Source organism: Brassica napus, chromosome C5, assembly GCF_020379485.1.
Source record: "Brassica napus cultivar Da-Ae chromosome C5, Da-Ae, whole genome shotgun sequence".
Lineage (NCBI taxonomy): Eukaryota > Viridiplantae > Streptophyta > Magnoliopsida > Brassicales > Brassicaceae > Brassica > Brassica napus.
The window spans coordinates 8,552,583-8,576,277 of NC_063448.1; the positions used below are offsets into that span (position 1 = coordinate 8,552,583).

Sequence of the window (23,695 nt, forward strand, 5' to 3'; positions counted from 1 at the left end):
AGATGCTCAACTCGCTCGTGATCATGCCAGGGCTGTTCGTAGTGCGGAACGGAAGGGCAAGAGGGAAATTGTCGAGGTGATGAAAACTCGCGCTTCTCAATTCCAGGTTGAGTACGGGAATCTCAAGGACGCTTTCAACTCGCTGAGCAACTTCCGTGAGTGTCGCGGCTCAGTCGGGAGCCTTTGGAAGACGCGGGTGGATGACTACGTTTCGAGAGGGAGATGGAGTTAATGAAGGGTGGCATGAAGGATCATGCTCACGCTGAGGCGCTCATTTCTCCGATCGATGGGAAGATTCAGGGATTCTGGGATCTCATCCCGGTTTCTCCTGATACCGTAGAAACCACGACTGATTTTGCCGGTGACGATGAGGAAGTGAACTATCCCGCGGATGCATTCGGAGCTTCCTTCTCCGGGAATTTTAACTTTGATCTGTGAGCGTTTTGACGGGAAGAAGTTTTTCCCTTATCTAGTATTTTGCGGCCGAGTGGGGCCTTTGTTCATATATGTCCGGCCGAGTGTGGCCTTCGAACTTTGTATGGGCCTGTTTTGGCCGTTTTTATCGGGACTGGCCGTTGGTGGCTTTGAACCCCTACCGCTATGCAGTTTATATAACGGATGTTTGTTTGAGTTACTTTGTTTCGAGTGAGTTTGAAGTAAACATGAATTGTCGTCTCATATTTAACTTCGTTGAAGCGTTGAATCTGTTGGTTTGTTCGAGACGTGAGTTTTCGTAAAAATTATTTATTCTTACGATCTTTTAGGAACGTTGAGATATGAACGGAGAGACATGTTTTAGGATCTCGTATCGTTTAGATATCATGTCTTTGAGATGTCTGAGACCAATGCGATGGGTTTAGGGCAAGACCTAGGTTTACTCTCGGTTTTAAGGTTTGTGCGGTCACTAGCCGGCTATCGGTTTTCCTATTGCGATTTCTACCTGATTCGTACCAATTTAAAGTCCGCGATAGGTTCTCGGCTTATACGACTTGTGTGGTACGAATCCAGCATCTTTCCAGAGACAATTTTTAACCCAACTGGAAGTGCTAGACCAAAATTTCGGATTTTTTTTGTAGCGCGCTTTCGTCCTTGTGTTGTACGTTCGAAGATCAAAAGAGTGATCAAGTTGCGTTTGTTTAAGATGGCTGATGTGTTCGTCGGGACCAATCGACGAACGGAGTGTAAGATTTTTTGTGGTCGCGTTCGGATAATTTGTTCGTATCGTCTCGATTTTTAACTTCGCGACGTCTCGCAATTATTTCGAAGACTATACGTATATTTTCGGTGCTGAAGCGAGATTGTTTTGCAATTTTGGGCCGTACAAGGCTGCTGACAAGAGTATTAACGTTTATAGATTTTCTAAGCGTGTTCTGAGACTTTTACGTTAATTGAAGTGCAAGTGTCTTAAAAAGGAGCGACGCATATTGTAGTAAAAAATTTCGAAATCTCTAAAAAATTCGATTACAATAACGCATATTTTCCTATGTGGGAGTATACGAGTATACGCACCCACTCCCCCCCCTTTTTAGATAGGGGGATAGCTGAACTCGTCTTTGGACGAGCTGCCTACGTACCTCTTTCGAGGATCAAGCCATCTCGTAGTTCTGTTTAACGCCGCGAGCGTTTTTACTCGGCCGTTGTCGCCGTGCTGACCGCCTTGATCGTGATGACCGTGGCCGGGTCAGCGTTCTCTTCCGGATGTTCCGGTTGAGTTGCAGTGTCGGCTTCAGACTCATGTTGAGTTTCGACACCCAAAGCGTTTGCATCAGCAGACGATGTTAAATCGTCTTTTCTTGAAACGTTTTTGGTCGAAGATTTATCAATCTTCGTGCGTTTGTGATTTGCGGGTGCAGAGGTCGTTATCTGCCTTAACTTGTGCTCTGTGAGGAAGCACAGTCACGACTGTTTCTGACATCCCCAGATAGCTGCGACTCCGTTTGGGGTCGGGAATTTGACACCCAGGTGGTACGTTGATGGAACGGCTTGCATGGCGTTGAGCCATGGGGTTCCCATGATCACGTTGTAGATGGCAGGATGATCGACTACCATGAATTCGGCGATTTTTGTGATCTCCTTGGCCATGACTGGTAGCTGAATCGACCCGAGGGTCATCGATACTTCGCCTGAAAAGCCTGTGAGCGGTTTCGGTGCGGAAGATTACATTGACCGTGCTTCCCGTGTCAATCAGTATTCTTCCAACTTCCAGATCTCGTATGACGAGGTCTATGACGTGCGGATCGCAGTGAGGTTGATCGATCCCGTCGGCTTCCTTCTTCGTGAAGGTGATTGGCAATTCTGATCATCTCGGGTAGGAGACCATGTAGGCCAGTTTGCGCTCGACTCTGCCTTCCGCTGGTAAGCCTTGATGGCCGAAACCGTATCGCTGCAGAATTACGATCCTCCAATGATTATGTTGACTCTGCGACGATTGTTATCGTTCCTCTTGTCGTCTGGCCTTCTGCCGTGTTTATCCCCAGATTGGTATCTTTGAGGAGATCTCTCCGCGGGAGGATTTCTGTCCGGCTTTGGGAGGCGATCGGTCTCGAGGATGAGATCTTTCACGCTGGTCACTTCCGAGAGCTCTCCGGCTAGTAGCTTCGCGGCCAGCCTTGCTCTCAAGACTTTGCAGTTAGTCGTGGAGTGTCCTCAGGACTGGTGGAACTCACAGAAGGTGTTTTCATCATATCCTTGATTGCGAGTCCAAATATTACCTGTGGTTCGGCCCTGGTCCGAGCCGATCGCGTAATTGTGCGCTCCTTGGAGATCTTCCCCCTCGTGAGGGACATACTTGGCGTTACGAGGGTTCTTCTTCTTCGTTTTTGGATCTACATCTTTCGAGGATGGTCTCGCCGACTTATGTTTTTGCGATAAGACTTTCTTTTCTTCCTCGATCATGATGTAGTCCGTCGCCTTGTGGAGGGCGTCCTGGATTGTCCGCGGTTTGTCGAGGGATATCCATTTTCTGAATTTCGACTTGTACCAAAGCGCCTTTCTGAGCGCATCGATGGCCACCTTGTCGCTTATCCCGCTGACCCTGGACATTACCAACTTGAATCGGATGATGAACTCGCGGAGGGGTTCGTCTTCCCTCTGGGACAGACTCCAGAGATCGACATCGGAAGTGTCTCTATCTATGAACATAGAGTATTGCTTGAGAAATTCCGATGCGAGCTGTCGGAAACTTCCGATAGAGTTTCGCTTAAGGCTTGCGAACCATTCGAGGGCTGCTCCTTCTAGATTCTCGACGAACAGGCGGCAGTAGCCGGCGTCTCTTTCGCCGTCCTTCAGCCTCGCTCTTCCCATCGTGATGTGGAAAGCCTGAAGGTGTGCTCTCGGATCGATCGTACCATCATACTTCGGTACTTTGATTTTTCCTGGATCGGATACCCTCATATCTGAGATGCGAGTGGTGAAAGGGGTCTTCCGAGCCCATTCCAGCAGCCTGTCGATCTCGGGGGCCGCGCTGGTAGCGTGATGGATTTGGGATTTTACGGCTCTTACTTCTGCCGCAGTCTTGGTGATATAGTCGCGAAGATCGCGGATATCCGACGTCTCGCCAGCAGATTTCCGTGCTTGTCGGCGTTTACTGCGAGTGAGCTCGGTTTGCTTTTCAGCCAGCTCTTCTTATCCGTTCCAATAGAGGATTTCCTCCTCTTCTGTCATTGGTCTGTCGAACGGTGAGCTTTCCCGAGCGAATCGGCTTCTGGTCCTCCTTGGATGTCTGTCGACGTCCTCATCAGTATCGTTGGAGACATCGCTAGGATCCAGGTTGACTTGCTCGACTCCGCTGTCCTCTGAAGCCTTCGCGGGAGGCAGAGGGCTTTCGGGGTTTCCTTTTTCGATGGGAGATTTCTCGCTAGGGTTTTGGCCCGAAGGTCGTTCCTGCGCGGCTCCAGGTCTGTCGAGTAGGGTTGCGAAGTCGAGTCTTTTCCCGCAGACTTTGGTGGTTCCGCGGGGGCGGATTTCTCGAGTCCTTGCCGTTAAAGTTTCAACTTGTTTGGTCAAGGTGCTCACGAGCTTATCCTGTTCTTCCGACCTTTTTTCGTAGGTGGCGAACATCTTTTTAAACTCCTCGAGCGCCGCGGCGTTGGCTGGTGCGTTGGCCGCAGATACGTCCGCTGCGGGAGTGTGGAGATCAGTGCCACTACTTCCGTTAAGAGGAGTCTGCACGTTATTCGCGTCGTCAGTTGAGATGTCTGGTTGAGCGTGATGTGGTTGAGAGTTAGATTGATCCGTACCCACCCCTCCTTCTAGCGCCAAACTGTGGAAACCGAAATTCGCACTGTCGATTTACGTTTAAATAAGGAAACTAGGAAAACCCTAATTTCCCAGAGGTCTCGGATATCTGCTAATACCACACGCCAAGCAATCAGAACACAATAATGACAACGATAAAGTATAAGAAATCGAAAAGAGAGCAAAGTAGATCTTATTCCGAATTCGCGTTTGAGCGTTACAACAAGGTAAGAGCCTGGGCTACGAGAGCTGTCGGCGAGATTCCTAGTTCTAAACCCTAAGACGGCAATAACCTAGTTGAGTCGCAGCTCGAATAACAAAAACGGAAATATGCCTAAATCGCTCTAACTGCTAAGTTTTCTCTGAAAAAGTCCTCGTCATGCCTCTCGCCTAGGACTCCTTATATACTGGCTCGTAGGTCAGTTTACGCTTTTCCACATCTGCCCTTAAGCCACCATAGCATAAAAATGGAGATATTTCATTTTTTCCGATCTTCGTAATTATCTTCAAAATTTCGTCTTTATCCGCGGAAACTTGAATTTTATTTTTCCTTGTGAACCAAGCGTAAACCGTCATGCGGCTTACGGGCTGTTCGTTAAGAAATCGTAAGTTGGGCCTCGAGTCATGTCTTAGGTCCCTTTGGGCCGTCTTCTGACTCGAAGCGTTTATTACGGCTTCTTTCGATAAAGAACGAATTTTCTGCGGTTTTTACGGTAAATTTTGATCGATAACTTAGAATGGCGGGGAACGTGAAATGGGTTCGCTACGGTCTTCGGTAGATAGCATCGAAGGGTAGACGAGAATGCATGGACTAATGTCATATCAACGTTTCGGAAGAGCTCGGTCGCTACGTAGCGACCAAGCGGAACACGCATTCGGTCGCTGCGTAGCGACCCTTTTCAAGCTCTTGTCCGATGACTCGCGTTTTCTCCGCTAAGCTTTTCGTAAGGAAGAATCTATTTCGAAAAAGTATTTGTCGAAGAAGGTTTTTCGTTTTCTTCTTCAGGGATTTGGACGTTAACTTCGTCGCAACCGTTTTCGACCCCAACAGATCAGTTGGGGGAATCAAGGAATCGACCATGTGTTGTTTTGATATGGGCAAATGAAGATAAGTTCAGAGCTAATATCCAGAACTCCTTTCAGAGACAGTGTTTAATAAAGTGTGTACAGCTATGTTTTCAGAATTCGGGGACGGATTCTTTTGAGGGGGGAAGAATGTAATAACCCTCACGAGCAGATAGAATTTTGGTCGAGAAAAATTCCACTCGACCAATTTGGAGTTGGTTCGACCAGAATTAAAAATAAAAATTGACCCGGTGAATTATTCTCGACAGGACTGTCTCGTGGCCAAAATACCTACTCTTGATAGTTCTGGCCGAGTTTTAATTATTATGGTCAAGTTTTATTCAAACTGGAAGATTTTATATAAAAGCAAGACAAGATTCGATGGACGAGAAAATGTTTGGTCGAGAACTGGCTAGGAATAGTGTGAGCTGCTTGTTAATTTAAATCAGTCATGTGAGTTGCACCCGCTTGTGTGCTTGCTTGCTGGCTGGACCAGTCATGTGCAATGCACCTTATTGCCTGCCTTCTTATTGAATGATCAGTCATGTGCAAGACACACCTGCTTGAAGTTTCTTCATGGGAGGGAAAGGTCAGCTGCTTGCTGCTGGAAGTAATGAAGATGCTCTCCACATGTCCTTTCTCAGCCTTGCTTTGTGCTGAGTGAAACCCACCTCTGAAGCAACATCTCAGTTATTTAAATCTCTTCTTCAGTAGCTTGGACGTCCATAACCACAAGAAAATCAGAGAGAAACTTTCAGAAAATCAGAGAGAGAAGAGAGAAAATCTGACATAAAACTATAAGAAAAATTCAGAGAAAATTCTGAAGAGAGATTTGAGAATGGACGACCCTTCCTAACCCTCTTGTACCTTGAATCAGTGACTGGGGTGTGTGGAAAAATTAATAGATTGTCCAGAAGATTTATGAGATCACTTCACAGCTTAGTAATCAAGTATTAAACCGGTAAGATTATAAGTCAGTTTGATCAGATCAGTTTTAAGGAAGCTTCATGTCTGATTAAAACCTAAGCCCTGCTCTGTTTCTTATCTTAAACCTACCATGGAACCTTTATCCTGCTAAGGTCAGCGTGAGTAGAGATTGAAGGAGAGGATCAGCTGTGTTCACCAATTAGTTTAGTATAGCCGGTAAGCCTTAGCTTCTTGCTCTTAGATAAGTTCTGAAAAGAGCCGGTTATTGGTTGATGAATAACCTATCTGGATCAGTTTGATTAAGGCCTGTGTGGATTGATATTAGTCCAGTTCGTGGTCGGCTAGCACCTAAATCATTTAGCTGAAACGATTTGTCTCTGAACCAGACTGAACTGATAGATGGATCAGATTATTGTTCTGAAACTTCTTAGCTAATGTTATAGCTTGAACCAAACTTACTCTGAACTGAACCTGTTCTGAACTTCCCTTAGTAGCTGTCCTGAATCATGAACTGCATGGTTGAATCAGTTTTATACAACCGGTCGATTGGAGTGTTTTGTCTTGCCCGGATCAGATGGTTAAGGAGAGTGGTTGGATCAGCTAGACCTGTCCTGTTGATCCTTCCGAATCTGAAGTGTACCAGTAGTGGAATGTGATTAGCTTGAGCTCGTGTCTAGTCTACCTTAGCCAATCTCAAGGACTAAAAGGTGAGTCTAGATAGATGATTAAAGAGTTATAAATTAGTGTTGCATGATTGAAAATGTAGATGATTGATAGGCTTTATCTCTTGATCAATATTGAGTTAGTGAGGTGTTTACTTAGTGTAAACACTTAATAAATATTTATGAATGATCGTAGTACTTGTTCTAAAGTACTAATATATATGTATATTATTAAATATATGAGTATAAATCATGTGAAGCCTTATTGTATACTCACTCTCCCGAAAGTTCTCGTATTACCGGGAATTGTTCCTGCGATACGGAACAAGGTCACGAAGACACGATGATGGGGTCGCACCCTGGAGGCCGTGTAACTGCATGCAGCATTAGATGTTCGATCTTGGAATATCTAATGGAGATGATGGTTATATTTATTTTCCCGCTAGGCTCGGTTAACCTTGGTGGTTTTCCGGGTTTAGTCTATATATATATATTTAAGTATGAGTGAAGGGCGGGTGTCGTGGAGATGATGTTTAAGATAAGATTCACATCGATGAAATGATAGGTCTTATATATGTATTTTTATTAGTTATGGAATATATTTCCACTGCATACAAATGGAGTTGATTGCTCGAGATATTACTAATATACATTGGGGTGCGGGACTAGGCTCACTGAGTAAACTAGTTACTCATGACTCATTTGTGATGCAGGTAACCAGTAGATGAGAGACCTTACTCTAGGACGGGAAGGAACAACATTAGCCAGCGGTAGTTTTATTATCCTTGCAAAGGCGTTTTGATATTTCTTATGTATAAAGTTTGTTAACCAAAAACCTCAAAGTTAATTTATAACAAATTTTGTATGATGCTTTTAAATGATATATATAAAGAATGTTTTTAAAGTATGGGTTGCATATGATATTAGTCCTTGTCCGGACGAACTAACTATCGGATATTTTTTTTTGGGTTGAAAACCCTAGAGTGATATTTGATAGGAGCGTTGGTGTTCTTTGGTTGTTGGTCTAAGGTGATCGGAAGTATTCTGAGAACATCGGATCGACCATCGAGGAATATCGACCGTGTCATTTCCGGTCATCTATGATCGGGGGTGTCACAATGTGTGTGTTTTCTGTCGATGTAAAGTGATACAAGTGGTGGTGATACAACTTTGCTTACGATGATATACTTTGCGCGGGATGAACGTTACATATAAAAATAATTTAATATATTATTATATATTTGTGTTCATTTACGAATTATGAATATAATTAAGTTAGAGTAAGCACATAAATCAAAACAATATCTCTTGTTTATTTCTGATATTTGTTTCTGTAAATAAATCAAACAATCATTTTATTTATATTATATGGTATATAACTAAATTTTAATGACATGACATAGATATATAGTATATTTTAATATAATTATTTATTATTGAGAATTCATACTCATATGATAAACACAAAATTTCTAATGTGCGAATTTTTCAATGCAAATTTCAAAATTAAAATATTAAGGTTTCAATATTTTTTCAATACAAATTTAGAAATTAACATATTTATGTATTTTTATATGTTATATATTTTAATTTTAAAGTATATTAATATATAATTTGAATGTATATTAAATGAAACTCATATTCATACGATTTATGATCATCTGTATCTTGTTATTACAAAAAAAATAACTATTGACCACAAAATTTTAGTATGAGATATTTAACCTTTTTGGTAATTTATAGTCGTCTTAAAATTCAAAATGTAACATATAAGAAAAAAAAAAATTATTATATGGTTAATGTGATTGTTTAATATCTTTTAATAATATAAGATTAAAAAAAAGAGCTAAGATACAAAAATTATTATCAAATATTTATTATTCATAATCATTAATTGTCATATATACGTTAATCATATTAGATAATTCCGTAGATTTTATTTAAGGAAAGTAAAGGAATATTGTTTTGTACATTATTTATCAGTTTGATAGTTAGTTTAAAAAAAAGTATAATATAAGTTAAGATAGACCAACCTATTTTTCTAAGAATTATGAATTTCATTCTCATGGTGACACGAGTGGCTACAAAACAATGTTGTAATGTTTCTCGATTAAGATATAAGGGATTATTCCAATATTGTTTTGCCAAAAGTCGCACTACAAGAAAACGTTTCTATAAGAACGAAGATTTACGAGGAAAATATTTCCTCGTAAATTTACATGGCGTTTACAAAAAAAATTACGACGAGTCCAAAATTCGTCGTAAACTCCATGTAACTTTACGAGGAAACAGTTTCGTCGTAAAGTCAATGTAAGTTTACGACGAAAGTACGTGGAAAGAGAAATTCGTCGTAACCGTTACATCGACATTACAATGAAACATGTTACCGTTATATTTAGGTGAAAACGTGTATTCAATGTGCTTTAACTTACCTAAATTCGTTGTAAATTCGTTGTTATATTTCACCTACCAAACTCGAAAATTTATATATATATATGTCATTTCCCACAACTCTCTTCCTCACAACACACAAAAAAATAAGAAAAAAATAAGAAAAAAAAATTTTCAAAACAAAATCTAAGAAAAAAATGGCCGGTGGCGGTAGTATTTACGAGTTACGGAGTTGGATGTATTTTCACAAAGATTCCGACGGGAGGGTGACGAACGCATTTCTGAGCGGGCTAGAGACATTCATGCACCAGGCAGGCTTTACACCGATCACGCAGGAAAGCGATAAGATGTTTTGCCCCTGTCGGAAATGCAAGAATTCAAAATTTGCAAGTAGTGAAACTGTATGGAAGCATTTAGTAAACAGAGGATTTACACCACAGTACTACATTTGGTATCAACACGGAGAGGGTTATGGGGGAAATAAAACTAGTAGTAGTAATAATAATTTTGAGGATGCTCATCATAATGAAGAACCGAATCATTTGCATAATGAATATAATTATCATCAGGAGGAGCATATGGTAGATCATGATAGGGTTCAAGATATGATTAGTGATGCATTTTTAGAAACAACTACAACAATAGCTGATGGAACTGGAAATGTAGAAGAACCTAATTTGGATGCAAAAAGGTTTTATGAAATGATAGATGCTGCAAATCAACCAATCTACACTGGTTGTAGAGAAGGTCTCTCTAAATTATCTCTAGCGGGTAGGATGATGAATATTAAAATGGATCATAATTTACCTGAGAATTGCATGGATGCATGGGCGGAGTTGTTTAAAGAGTATTTGCCAGAAGACAACGTGTCTGCTGAATCTTATTATGAGATTCAGAAATTGGTTTATAGTCTTGGGTTACCTTCGGAGATGATTGATGTTTGCATCGACAACTGCATGATCTACTGGAAGGAAGATGACAAGTTAGAAAAATGTCGATTCTGTAAAAAACCACGATTCAAACCGCAAGACCGTGGGAGGAATAGGGTACCGTACCAAAGGATGTGGTACCTACCAATTACAGACAGATTGAAAAGATTGTCAATCTGAGAGGACTGCTGAGTCGATGAAGTGGCATGTTGAACATGTCCAGAGAGATGGCGAGGTTGCACATCCTTCAGACGCAAGAGCGTGGAAACATTTCAACAAGGTACACCTAGATTTTGCTACAAATATTCGGAATGTCTATCTTGGGTTATGCACTGATGGATTTAGTTCATTTGGAATGTCTGGGAGACAATATTCTTTGTGGCCAGTCATTCTTACGCCATACAATTTACCGCCGGATATGTGCATGGAACAAGAATTTCTATTTTTGACCATATTAATCCCTGGGCCGAAGCATCCAAAACGGTCTCTTGATGTTTTTCTTCAACCGTTGATAGAAGAGCTAGAGCAATTGTGGTCGGAAGGGGTGAGGACGTACGATTGTTCCTTGAAAAATAATTTTACGATACGAGCAGTTCTGCTATGGACGATAAGTGATTTCCCTGCTTATGGGATGTTGTCTGGATGGTCATGTGAAGAGGATAAACATAGTGCCCACACTTATATTCTGCTCAACTGCGAGGATGCAGTGATCCGTTACTTTAAAAGGTAAATATTTTTGTGAATGTTAACTACGTGAATGTTAATTATATGATTTGAAGTTAATTATATATGACTTGATCATTTGTTTAATTTGCCCACACTTATATTCTGCTCAACTGCGAGGATGCAGTGACTCGTTACTTTGAAAGGTAAATATTTTTGTGAATGTTAATTATATGAATTGAAGTTAATTATATATGACTTGATCATTTGTTTAATTTGCAGCATGTTTGTATCTCAAGTTGAAGAAGCAATACCATGAATATCTGCAACTGATGTGGACACACGGAAAGATAAGCACTTTGTCAAGTGGTTAAAATCACAGGTATCTAATATATCTCATTCATATATTAATTACGCAAGTTTTTTGATACTTCAATATTAATTAAGAATATATGTTTTTTGCAGGTTGATTATGACGATCCGTATTATCCCGTATGGTTTCACGATTTGGTTCAAGATCCAGTAGCAAAGGTCACCACATCACCTATGTATTTCACACGAGGATTTACCTTTCACACATACGAGTATGAGAGACATCGGGCAAAGAGTAACTACGGAATATGTGTGAAAGGTGAAACAGACTTTTACGGGATCTTGCAGAAAATTATTGAAGTGGAATTTTCGGGGTTATTGAAGCTAAAATGCGTCCTCTTCAAATGTGAATGGTTCGATCATGTTGTGAACCGAGGGATTCAGTATAACAAATTTGGTGTTGTGGATGTCAATTTTGGGAGAAGATACAACAAATTTGAGCCTTTCATTTTAGCTTCACAAGCCGACCAAGTTAGCTTCCTTCCTTATCGTCGCCTTTGAACTTTCGGGATAAACTGGTTAGCTGCTATCAAAATACACCTCGTGGACGCATTGTCGCTGGAGAAGAACCATCTTTGCAAGAAGAAGACGTTATCACTGAAGTTGAGGTACCTAAACAACAAACTGATGAAATCCTTTTGATCAACACGGAAAACTTTCAATATGAAGATCTTCCCGAAGATGCAACAGATGAAGCACGTGAAGACGAGTTCGAGGGAAGCGACGATGATGATTGTACTGATATTGATGAGAACGAAAACGATTTTGAGTGATGTAATATTGATGAGAACGAAAACGATTTAGAGTGATGTAATATACGTAACAAATGTTGTATTTCTCTATTGTAATGTTTGTTTAAGGAAATATTGTTTTTATATCATCTTAATGTAAGTGTAACAAATGTTGTTTTATATAATATGTATTTCTTTAGATTTTAAAAAAATTATTTGGAGTTTTAGGGTTTAAGTTGGAGAAAGAGTAAGAAGAAGTAAAGAACAAGATGATGATGTTAGATGATATGTGACTTTGGGGTTTAGGGATTTCATTTTCGGGGTTTAGGGTTAAGCGTAGTAAAGTCCTTATAAAAATAACATGGGGCTGGTAACTTCTTCGTAAATGAAAAAAGATGGGTCTGGTAACTTCGTCGTAAATGGTTAAATCGATTCCTCGTAATTTCCTCGTATATGAAAAAAGACGGGCTTGGTAACTTTGTCGTAACATTACGTGGAGTTTACGACGAATGCCTTTCTCTATATATTGAGATGCCGCAGAACGAGGTTCCTCCCAAACTCCTTTGCTCTCTCCTTCTAAGGTACCCCTCTCTCTCTTCTTCTTTTTTTTTTTTAGTTAGTTAGTTTAGGTGGTTAGTTAGGTAATTAGTTAGGTGACGGAATAATAGTTTAGGTGACTAGTTAGGTGACAGAATAATATTTTAATTATGTCGTAATTGATTAAATTTATTTTAATTTCTTTTATATGGCTCGTAGGAGAAAACCAGCAGCACCTACTTATTCTCAGTTGTTTGGCGATGGTTCCGGAGCATCTTCTTCCGGTCCATCATCTTCCGATGCAGTTCCAGACTCTCAGACTTCCCAGAGAGTTTCTTGGAGTCCTCCTCCTCCACCGCAGATGTCTCCACCTCCTCCTCCAGCGGCTGCACCTCAGCTTGCCCCAGCAAGTAGGCCTGGGACTTATTATCTGAGACCCGGATTCGATCCGAGATCCGCTCCGGATCCGCTCCGAAAATAGGATATCTGGGGTGCCCGGATCTGAATCCGGATAGTAAAATCTTGGATCCGTGCAAATCGAATCCGGATCCGGATATCTTAATTTTTATGTCTGGATATCCGGATCCGGATCCGTATTTTTAAAATACATTAAATTTTTAAATTTTATTAATATTTATATTAGATATATTAATATTTATACATGAATTAATCTTATAATATTAGATTTTAGTTTTTACAATATTATAAACATATATAAATATATTTATAAATATTTAATTTATGTATTATATTAAAAAAATATTTTTTGTTAAAAAAATATTTTTAATTATTTTGACGGATCCGGATCCGGATATCCGCGGGTAATAGGATATCGAGACGGATATCCGGAAACCACGAATCCGGATCCGGATATTAAATCTACGGATCCGACAGATCCGGATCTGGATACCCTAAATTTCCCGGATATCCGGATCCGTCCCAGGGCTACCAGCAAGTGCAGTTCATCCAGATTTGCGTGTGCCTTCATATGCACCATACGCGAGATATACGGTGGAGGATTTGCTTGTCCAGCCTAGACGGGAGGGAAGTTCTAGACCCCGATAGACCGCCAGGAACTTTTTGGTAAGTTATTAGTTTTTATTACATTAAAATTTAAATTATTTTTATTTTCTAACAATTAAATTGTTTTTTGTTTCAGGTTTGGGGCTAACAACCGTGTTAGCCGGAGCGTTTCGGAGACGATGAAGGGTTACTACGATGGGGCATATCCGAACTGGAGCATGACACCAGATCACGTTAAGACCACTTGGTTTAAATGTTTTGCGGTAAGATTTTTAAATTTAATTAAATTTTCACATTTAAATATTACTTTTTATTTTTAAATATTTATTATTAATTGTAATTTCTTCAAAAAAATTGTGTTTCAGCAAAGGTGGCATTGGTCTTTGGGAATCACCGAGAGGGTGAAGAGAGAATTCGTTGCAAAGGCAAAGACCCACCTTTGCAACACTGTCTCCGATTGGAAGGACAAGTGGGATATCTACGGGTATGAGGGAAAGCCCACAGAGCTCACGACGGATGTGTGGGATGGCCTCATTGCCTATTGGAAGCTACCTTCTTCGATCAAAAAGGCCAATTCGTGCTCTGCTTCTCGAAGAACGAAGGATAAAAATGGTCATTTGCCTATGGTTCACAGAACCGGACAAAAACCTCGTGCAGGAATCCGTCTAGAAGCTGTAAGTTTTGTTTTTAATATTTATTTTAAAATTTTCAATTAATTTAAATTTTAATATTTATATTTTTTTGTGTAGTTAGAGAAGACGGGAGTCTTACCATCTCTGTCTGAGCTATTCAAGATGACTCACGCCACATCCGACGGAGTTTTTGTGGATCCTGCATCTGAGAAACTCTTCCATGCAGTGGCTGCTCGGATTGAAGAACGGGAGACGCAACTAACTCAGCAGTCTTCCGATGGATTACCCGTCACATTGACCACCGAAGAGGTCGACAGAATCTTCGAAGAGGTACAACTTAAAATTTTTGCTTACATTAATTTTAATATTTTAACATAAATAACTATATTAATATATGTTTTAATTTTATAGGTGGCTCCTAAAAAGAAGGGACGGACAGTCGGCATTGGCTCTGTTAGCGAAGTTGCAAGGGCAACTTCGTCATATACTTCGAGACGGGATGAAGAGAATTCTCAGATGAAAGCTCGAATAGATAGCCAGCGGGTTCCTTTAGACTCTCTTGAGGATCTGCTAGACATGATGGCGGTGGGAAACCCGACTATATAGAGAATGTTGAGTGAGAGACGAGCCGCTTTTGGGTTGCCAGTACGGGATCCCGAAGAGTCCGATCCAAACCGTCAACAGCCGAGCAACCCCACCGACTACTTCGAGAATATGTAGTTTTTTTTATATTTCGGTTTGTATTATGAATTTAAATATTATTGTATGACTTTTAAATACTTTTTTAAAATATGTTTTTCATTTTCATATTTCGTTTTAAAATTTAAAATATTCTAAATTTCGAATATTAAATATAAATATAAATTTATTACATATAATATAATAAGAATCGATGTAAACTCCTCGTAAACATTACATGGAGTTTACATCGAATGCATTACGTGAGCTTTACCACGAAGCGTTACGTGTCTTTTACGACGAAACCTTTCCTTTCACTTTACGAGGAATTTATTTCGTCGTAAACGTAACGAGTCTTTTACGACGAAACCTCCGTTACGACGGACGTTTAACAACGAAACGTCTTTCGAAGTTAATTCGTCGTTACACCCTGTTTACGACGAATTAACCTCGAATACTGCCCTTATAAAAAATATGTTTTTTTGTAGTGTCGATCAAGCAACCGTTTGAACGACACAAACTTTTCTATACATATAAAAAGTTAGTTGGTGGTGGAGAATCCGATCTCAGGCTGCTTCAACTTCCTTTATGACTTCGGAATTTAAGGTTTTCAAGATACTTTTTTCAGAAATACTAGTATTATTAATAACCCTTACCGATCCCGCATTAAAGTGCATTCAAATCCCAAGACCAGTTTTGCTATCATTAATAAATATATGTTCAGTTTAATTCATTTAAGGCGCTAGCCGTCTAGTTAGGACTAGGAGTAACTCCCATATTGTTTGTTCATATCCTTGTATTTATGTATCCGTAGTTCTCTCATAACCAGGCCATCTCAGAAAATAAATCCAGTTCTTCAACTATTCAACGATATCTCGTGAATGTATATGTATTTAAATCCAGGCCTTGTATTTATTGACCACAATGCGTGTTGAAAATAAAAGAGCTTCATTTTTTTGCATTCGGCGTTTTAAACCCCTTAATGCTAAAATATGTTTTCTCATACAAAGTCCATTTGAATATTCGGTCCCATCAACCTACTTTCTCGCAATTTCACCTTTTTAACATTTGTTGCTGACCAATTACTCTTATAAGCAACAAAGGTTGGCAGCTAACTATACGCATCTAAACGCAGAATGCATTTGGAGTAGCAAGAAAATCTCGAATTTATTTTATCATCGACATTAAGTGTTGTTTCTACCAAAGTTAAGAAGGACGTTATTAAATTCGTTTGCTTGCTGAGCACATTTTACGGTAAATATAAGAGATATGCACGTATTCAAAAACCGAAACATGTGACTCATTGTAAAGTGAAACTATTGATTATATTAGATTATACGGTCATAAAGAATAATTGAATTAATTGAAAACAAAGGTCGAGATATAATTCAATTAGTTGGATGAGCGAGCGAAAAAGTTTGTTGCCACACCGTCCGACGAAAAGCACGTCATACGTGGTGGCTTGTGTCCCAACGAGCTTACCACAATTGACATTTGATTAAATTAAGAAGCATATTATGCTAGTGCCCTTGTTAATCTCTTGTGTTACTTTTTAAATTTGAACATGCGTAATAGCACTATTGAACAAATAATTTAGAGACAATTTCTTTGGTGATTAAAAAATAATAATTCATCTACATTGAATATAGCTTTTTTGCCGTAAAAAAAAAAGAATATAGCTTTATAAATTTTAATATACAAACACCGTAACTTAATGACTATGACAATGGACACATACAAAACAGTTAAAAACTAACAAAACGTACAAATTCCAATAAAAATCTGGATTCAGATACTAAATTATGACAATAAAACCCTAAAAAAAATATTTAGAACTAACTAAGCGCTATATTTGAACGACGTATAATCCCAAAACTTAATTCCTAAAACGTAATTACAAAACGTAAACAAAGTGTTATATTTTCTTAATGTTAAAAGAGTATTAGTATATTTTAGATATTTCCCAGTTTTCTTTTATATCAATTAACTATAGCCGAATTTAGGTATGCAGTAACAAAAAGAATATAGGTAAGTCTGATAATTATGGAGATGATGAATAATTGTTTTAGGTCAAAGGTGTAAATGAGTATTTTAAAGAAATGTTATATGATTTCGAAAAGTCAAGAAATATTTGGTCATATTAATACGAATGCTGGTTTACTCTCAATACCACATTCGTACCACTACCTACTTCATTAAAAATCATTGACGTGCCCGATACGAAAGAAGACGAAACTGCATTAAACCTATCATTCATCAATGCGTAGTTAATTAAATAAGTGAAGTTTCCACGCACTTTTTAATGCGTTCTTCTTCGCAGTTATTACACTTCGTGTTTGCTTCCTCCTCGAATTCCTCCGTCCATTGTTTATTTATTTATTGTTTTAGTCATAAAAACTTAGTTTAAAAAAAGTTACGGAAAAAAAAACTATGCTTCTCTTTTCTTTTAAACCAATACTCCTGAGAGCATGATTAATCCGAGGTTTTTAGGATGAGGTTCTTATCGAAAGTTAAGAAACTGTTTCTTAACTTCCGATAAGAATCTCATTCTAAGAACTCCGGATTAATCATGGTCTAAGTCCTAAGTTGTATTGTAAATGTCACAAGAGCACTATGGGTTGGTTGATGGTTTATAGTAGTACCTAGCATTCACTACGTAGACATGAATTGGTTCAGCTCCAACTTGTCAAATCAATTACACAGAAATTTCACGATGGAAACAAGTAGCATAAAATGACAACATATATGATTGGTCATGCAAATAAAATAATAACTTACCTTAATACAAAAATTAAATTTCCATAATTAATGAAACAATTTTATTGGCTTTAAATTTGCTATAACCGGCCTCTTAAACTCTCTCGCGACTTTTTTTTCTTCTTCTTGGCCCCATCTATATAACTCTCTCTGCCTAACCAGTCCCCATAACTGATCTCGCTCTCTCTTTCTCTCTGCTTTCTAAAATGACTGCTGACGTAAGCTCTCTCGTACGGTTACTAAGTAGGTACAATGACGATAGAACCACGGTAAAAGATTCCGCCCGACAGGGATCGTCGGTGGCCCTAATGACCCGTGATCTCCTCGGAAGCGGCAGTTGTCGAGGAGGAGGAGGAGGCGATCAGTCGCTGGAGCTTGACCTTGATCTGAAAGTCCCCAACGGTTGGGAAAAGCGTCTCGACCTAAAGGTTCGTTGCTTATATTTCTATGTAGTTTCGTTTTGTAGCTATTGAGATTATCAATATGATATTTGATCTTTTTATATATATATATTGATAACAGTCAGGGAAAGTGTATCTGCAACAACAAAACTCAACAACCTCGTCTCATCATCGTCGCGCAGAACAATCCAACCAAACTTTTCGAAAATTTCAAGATTTAAATTTTCCTAGCAAATCTCCGGTGAGACCATTGTTAAGCCTCTTCGACGACACAAGCCTTGAACTGAAACTAGTCACCTCTTCATCATCATCGCCAGCGTCATCATCGTCTTCTTCTCTCTGCGTATCATCAACGAGTTCGAGTTTTCAGAGCGTTTGCACCCTCGACAAGGTGAAGTCTGCTCTTGAGAGGGCGGGGAGAGTTTCATCCGGGACGTTAAAGAAACGTAAATCACCAGAAGAGGAGGACGTTTGCGATCAAACCGCTTCCACCGCCGCTTCGTCTCCCGTGGCGGTTGGATGTCCTGGGTGCTTGTCGTATGTGCTGGTGATGAAGAACGATCCGAAATGTCCGAGGTGTCATTCGTTTGTTGCTTTGCCTGCCGTGAAAAGGCCTAAAATTGATCTCAACATATGATGTGTGAATGTTTCGTTTTTTTTCTTTTGAAGGTTCAAATTCTGTAAATCATAGATAAACTAGGGGTTTAATTAATTGAAAAGAAAAAGAAAGAGATGGGTGTTATTGAAAATGGCTGTGTTAATCACTTAATCCTATATAATAAAGTCAGTCTAAGCGGTATGCAAGTGTTAAATCCGATATTATATTTACATAATAATTCAACCGTACTCCTGTCATGTTCTTTTTAATTAAAGGAATAACCCAAAGTCATGGGTTAGTTCGAAGTTAGTTGAAGTTATTTTCAATTTTTTTTTAAAACCAACAAAATATTATTCTTATGCTGTTATTTATACGCTTAATTCACTATACTTACGACTAACTATTTTATTTCGTTGCAGCTGTTTATGAAAATCTGAAGTACGCTTTTGGTGCTGTATAAGAAAACCTGATATGGTGCATGATAGTAGTCATTAATTAAGCAAATAGCCCTTCTTAAGTGTGTTTTGTATCCAATAAAGAAGTTAAGTGGAGTATGAGACGCATTTACTGTATGCGTAGACTGTTACCAACGCAAAACTGACGAGTGACGAGTAAATGAGAATTTTAGTGGAAGGGCGAGTCATTAAAGTTTCGCTGACCAAGCTTCATTTCATTGGCAAACGATGCATGTTCATGCACACACACAAATACAAATACATTTACTTCTTTCCGTTTTTATTTGTGAAGAGAGCCATTTTCAAATTTCAATTTTTTCTTCATTAAATGCAGAAGTCTACGAAAAAATAAGTCCGTTTCTCTAGTTGTGCCATTAAAACATAAGGAAGGATACTTTTTTGAGTATGACGTAAAGTAAAAAGTATATCATAGAATAACAATTTTTCATTTAACACATTCCTGCGGAGTGGCCAAGCTACGTGGTACTCTATTCATTCCTTAAAATTACATATTTTAGAGAAAAAAATTGTTTCAAAAAAATCTATTTTTTATATTTTTAATGCATGTTTTATTAACTAATTGCAAACTTCAAAAAATTTAATTGCACTAGTTAAATTTTTATTGGCTTAAAATTATGAAAAAAAAGATAAACACAAAAAACTATGTAAATTTAATGTGTTTTATTAAGATGTTCGAAAAATCTAAAATATATAATTTTAAAGTTCAGAGGAGTGTACCGGTAAGTTTTAGTTGGTATTTGTCTTTATCATATTATTAAAACTCTCGTGTATTTATTGAGTCGGCTACTACAAAACTTTCGTCCAAGTCAATTCATTTTTTCGAACACAAAATTATCAAAACCAAATAAGCAATTATTTTTGTGTTTAATTGGACAGTGACTTTCTAACATTCCAACCAGTGTCTTTGCAACATTCTTTTTTTTTTCTTTTTTTTTTCTTTTATGTACAACATTGTTTTTTCACTACAAGAAAACAGTCGTATTCTGACGGACATTCCGACGGAAAATGAAATCCTCGGAATTTCTCGAGGAATTTCCGAGGATATTCCGAGAAAACCCAAAATTTAGTTTCCTCGAAATATACCGACGGAATTCCGAGGAAATATCAGTCCGTCGTAATATTCTTATGAAATACCGAGGAAAAATGTGTTCCTCGGAAAAAACCGATGAATTCCGAGGAAATATTATAGCCGTTGGAGAGCCGTTGGGGGATTTTACAAAATTCCGAGGAAATTCCGACGATGATGACTCAGAAACATACTACAATTGATTTTTTTTTTTAAAGAAATACCGAGGAAATTCCGAGGAACACTTGATATACTCGATCGATCGATGTGTTTTTGAACATATATCCATCGATCGATCCGTTTATAAAAAAACGTTCGAGATTTTGTTCATTCGATCTATTGGATATCCACATCGATCGATCGGATAATCTAATCGATCGATCACATTGTTACGCTTTGGTCCATCTTAGTGATCGATCGATGCGTTTTTGGACATATATCCATCGATCGATCCGTTTATAAAAAAACGTTCAAGATTTTGTTCATTCGATCTATTGGATATCCACATCGATCGATGGGATAATCTAATCGATCGATCACATTGTTACGCTTTGGTCCATCTTAGTGATCGATCGATCCATTTTGGGATCGATCGATCACTTTGTTACCCCAAACCCTGTTTCCTCGGAAAAGCCTCGGAATATTCCGAGAAAATTCCGAGGAACATTTGATATACTCGATCGATCGATGCGTTTTTGAACATATATCCATCGATCGATCCGTTTATAAAAAAATGATGTTTTGAAACCCCAAACACTAGTTCCTCGGTATTTCCTCGGAATATTCCGACGGAATTCCGAGGAAGAAAAGGGTTTCCTCGGAATTTCCTCGGAATATTCCGAGGAAATAGGGTTTTTAAACCGAAAACAACGTTTTGCAGTTTGAATAACACCTATATAACCCTTATTAAGTGTCTTACGTTCATTATGAAGTCAAAAATTTGTTCCTTACCCTATAATAAACACTTTTCCGATTGTATGAACGAAATCCCACAACATAAGAGAAACACTTATACACTTTAATGAACGGTAAAGGGAATACTTTCAACTCGTTTTGAAATTTGTTATTTCATGGTTTATGCTCATCTATACAAAGAATTCTCAATGGTATGCATTACAATTGTATAAGAAATGAAATACGGCAAAAAAAATTGATATTTTGAAACCCCAAACACTAGTTCCTCGGTATTTCCTAATTCCGAGGAAATAGGGTTTTTAAACCGAAAACAACGTTTTGCGGTTTGAATAACACCTATATAACCCTTATTAAGTGTCTTACGTTCATTATGAAGTCAAAAATTTGTTCCTTACCCTATAATAAACACTTTTCCGATGGTATGAACGAAATCCCACAACATAAGAGAAACACTTATACACTTTAATGAACGGTAAAGGGAATACTTTCAATTCGTTTTGAAATTTGTTATTTCATGGTTTATGCTCATCTATACAAAGAATCCTCAATGGTATGCATTACAATTGTATAAGAAATGAAATACGGCAAACCCAAACATTAGTTCCTCGGTATTTCCTCGGAATATTTTCATTTTACCGGACAAATATTTCGCGAAAATTGAAATTAGAATTCCGACGGAATTCCGACGGATAGTATCCGTCGGACCCTAGGTTTTATAACCACGAGCCGCTTCTTCTTCCCCATTTCTCTCTTCTTCCTCTGCGCGACTCCTCTCTCCTCTCCGGCGATTTCCCCCTGAATTCCGACGATATCTCTGGCGATCTCCCCCTTCTCTTACACAAATCATGTAAGGACCCTATCCCACTCTCTTATGTTCTATTTGTTAGGTTTTTGTGTAGTTTTGATAGATTTTTGTTAGGGTGATTGGTTAGGATTGTGATTTGGTTGTATAATAGGTTTAGAATTGTGATTTGGTTGAATAATTTGTTTTGTTGAATTGATATAGAATTTTTTTATAATTTTTTTTTTTTTTTGTATTTATAAAATCGATTTTTGTATATAAAATCGATTTTGTATTTTACAAAACAATTTTTGTATATAAATTCGATTTTTTGGATTTTACAAAATGTTTTTTTGTATATAAATTCGATTTTTTGGATTTTACAAAAAAAATTAATATCTATAAAACTTTTTTGTGATTAAAACTATTATTTGGGATTTTTTTTTAAAAATATATATATATATATATATTTATATTATATAATTTTTTTATTTATTAAAACTATTTTTTGTTTATTAGAACTATTTTTTATATATTTATTAAATATTTTTAATATCTATAAATCTTTTTAGAATGATTAAAAACTATTATTTGGGATTTTTTTATAAAAAAAATAATTTATATATTTCTATATTTATTAAATATATTTTTTTAATTTACAGGTCTCATGATGATCAGACCCGGCCTCGACAGCGTCGTGGTCGTGGTGGTACGGGGTCAAACATGTTAAGGATGATCGCATATCTTTGTTGAAGACCCAGATGGCGGCTCAACAGGCGGGCTATGAGGCACAAAGGAGGGCTGAACCAGCAAATGATGGAGATGATGCAGAGGATGTACCCGAACGAGGTGTTCTCGGACGTGCCAGACCCGTAGTTTTTTTTTTCCAAAAACTCGGAATTTTTTATTTTTATTTGTGAAACTTTGAATATTAATTAATATGATTTCAATTTTAATTTTAATTTTATATTTTTGAATTTAAATTTCAAAAAATTTATTTTTTTAAAAAAATTAATATTTTTTACATTCCGAGGAAATGAAATACCGAAGAAATTCTGAGGAACACTTGATATACTCGTCGATCGATGCGTTTTTGGACATATATCCATCGATCGATCCGTTTATACCGAGGGACATGTTCCTCGGAATATTCCGAACGTTTTTTTATAAACGGATCGATCGATGGATATATGTCCAAAAACGCATCGATCGACGAAGTTCCGAGGAAATATCCCGACGACGTTCTCCCTCGGTATATTCCGAGGAGCTTTCCGACGAACTAGTGGTCCTCGGAATATCCTCAGAAATTTGTTTCCTCGGAATTCTGTCGGAAAATTCCGAGGGATTTCCGAGTAAAGAAGAAATTCCGAGGAGTTATTTCTGAGGACTTGTTTCGTCGGTATGTCGTCGGAATAACGTTATTCCGACGACATACCGACGATTTTTTCCCTCAGTATGTCGCTGTTTTCTTGTAGTGTTTTTTGTAAAAGGCTTGACCTTTTTTTGTCGAGGAAAAATTCTATCAAGAATCAAGTCAAACGAGTGCAGTATCAAAGCCATAAAAGACTAACAAAAGAGTGAAAAGATTTTAAGCAATTAAGAGAAAGCAAAGAAAGACATCCCTCATCAGTAGATGCCGTAATAGAAAAGAGAAAAGAGCTCCTTTAAAGAAATAGGAGCAAGACGCCTGAGAAGACTGTTTCCGGAGGGATGGTCATACAGCTGCTGCAGTACCTAGGAATTGGCGGGACCACCTAAGGCTTCAGAGTGCAAAGAGCTAGATGACTAAATGGGACCTCCTCGAGCCAGATAAGATTGATACCGGCGGTCCTTAGTCACACTAAGAGCAATAGAT

At 38.2% G+C, this 23,695-nt stretch overlaps 1 protein-coding gene across 1 annotated transcript; it reads left to right on the top strand.

Moving 5' to 3' along the window:
* The first annotated feature begins 17,733 nt into the window (after positions 1 to 17,733).
* Positions 17,734 to 18,814, top strand: LOC106449783 (vitellogenin). The gene is made up of 2 exons (XM_013891480.3): positions 17,734 to 18,031; positions 18,126 to 18,814. Exons 1-2 carry the CDS (start codon positions 17,810 to 17,812, stop codon positions 18,639 to 18,641), a joined length of 738 nt encoding a protein of 245 aa, XP_013746934.1. The 5' UTR covers positions 17,734 to 17,809; the 3' UTR covers positions 18,642 to 18,814.
* The last annotated feature ends 4,881 nt before the right edge of the window (positions 18,815 to 23,695 follow it).

Coding starts and splice junctions, on each gene's coding strand:
- LOC106449783 (XM_013891480.3), top strand. CDS start 17,810: ATGACTGCTGACGTAAGCTCTCTCGTACGGTTACTAAGTAGGTACAAT. Junction 18,032..18,125: donor AAAAGCGTCTCGACCTAAAG/GTTCGTTGCTTA, acceptor TATTGATAACAG/TCAGGGAAAGTGTATCTGCA.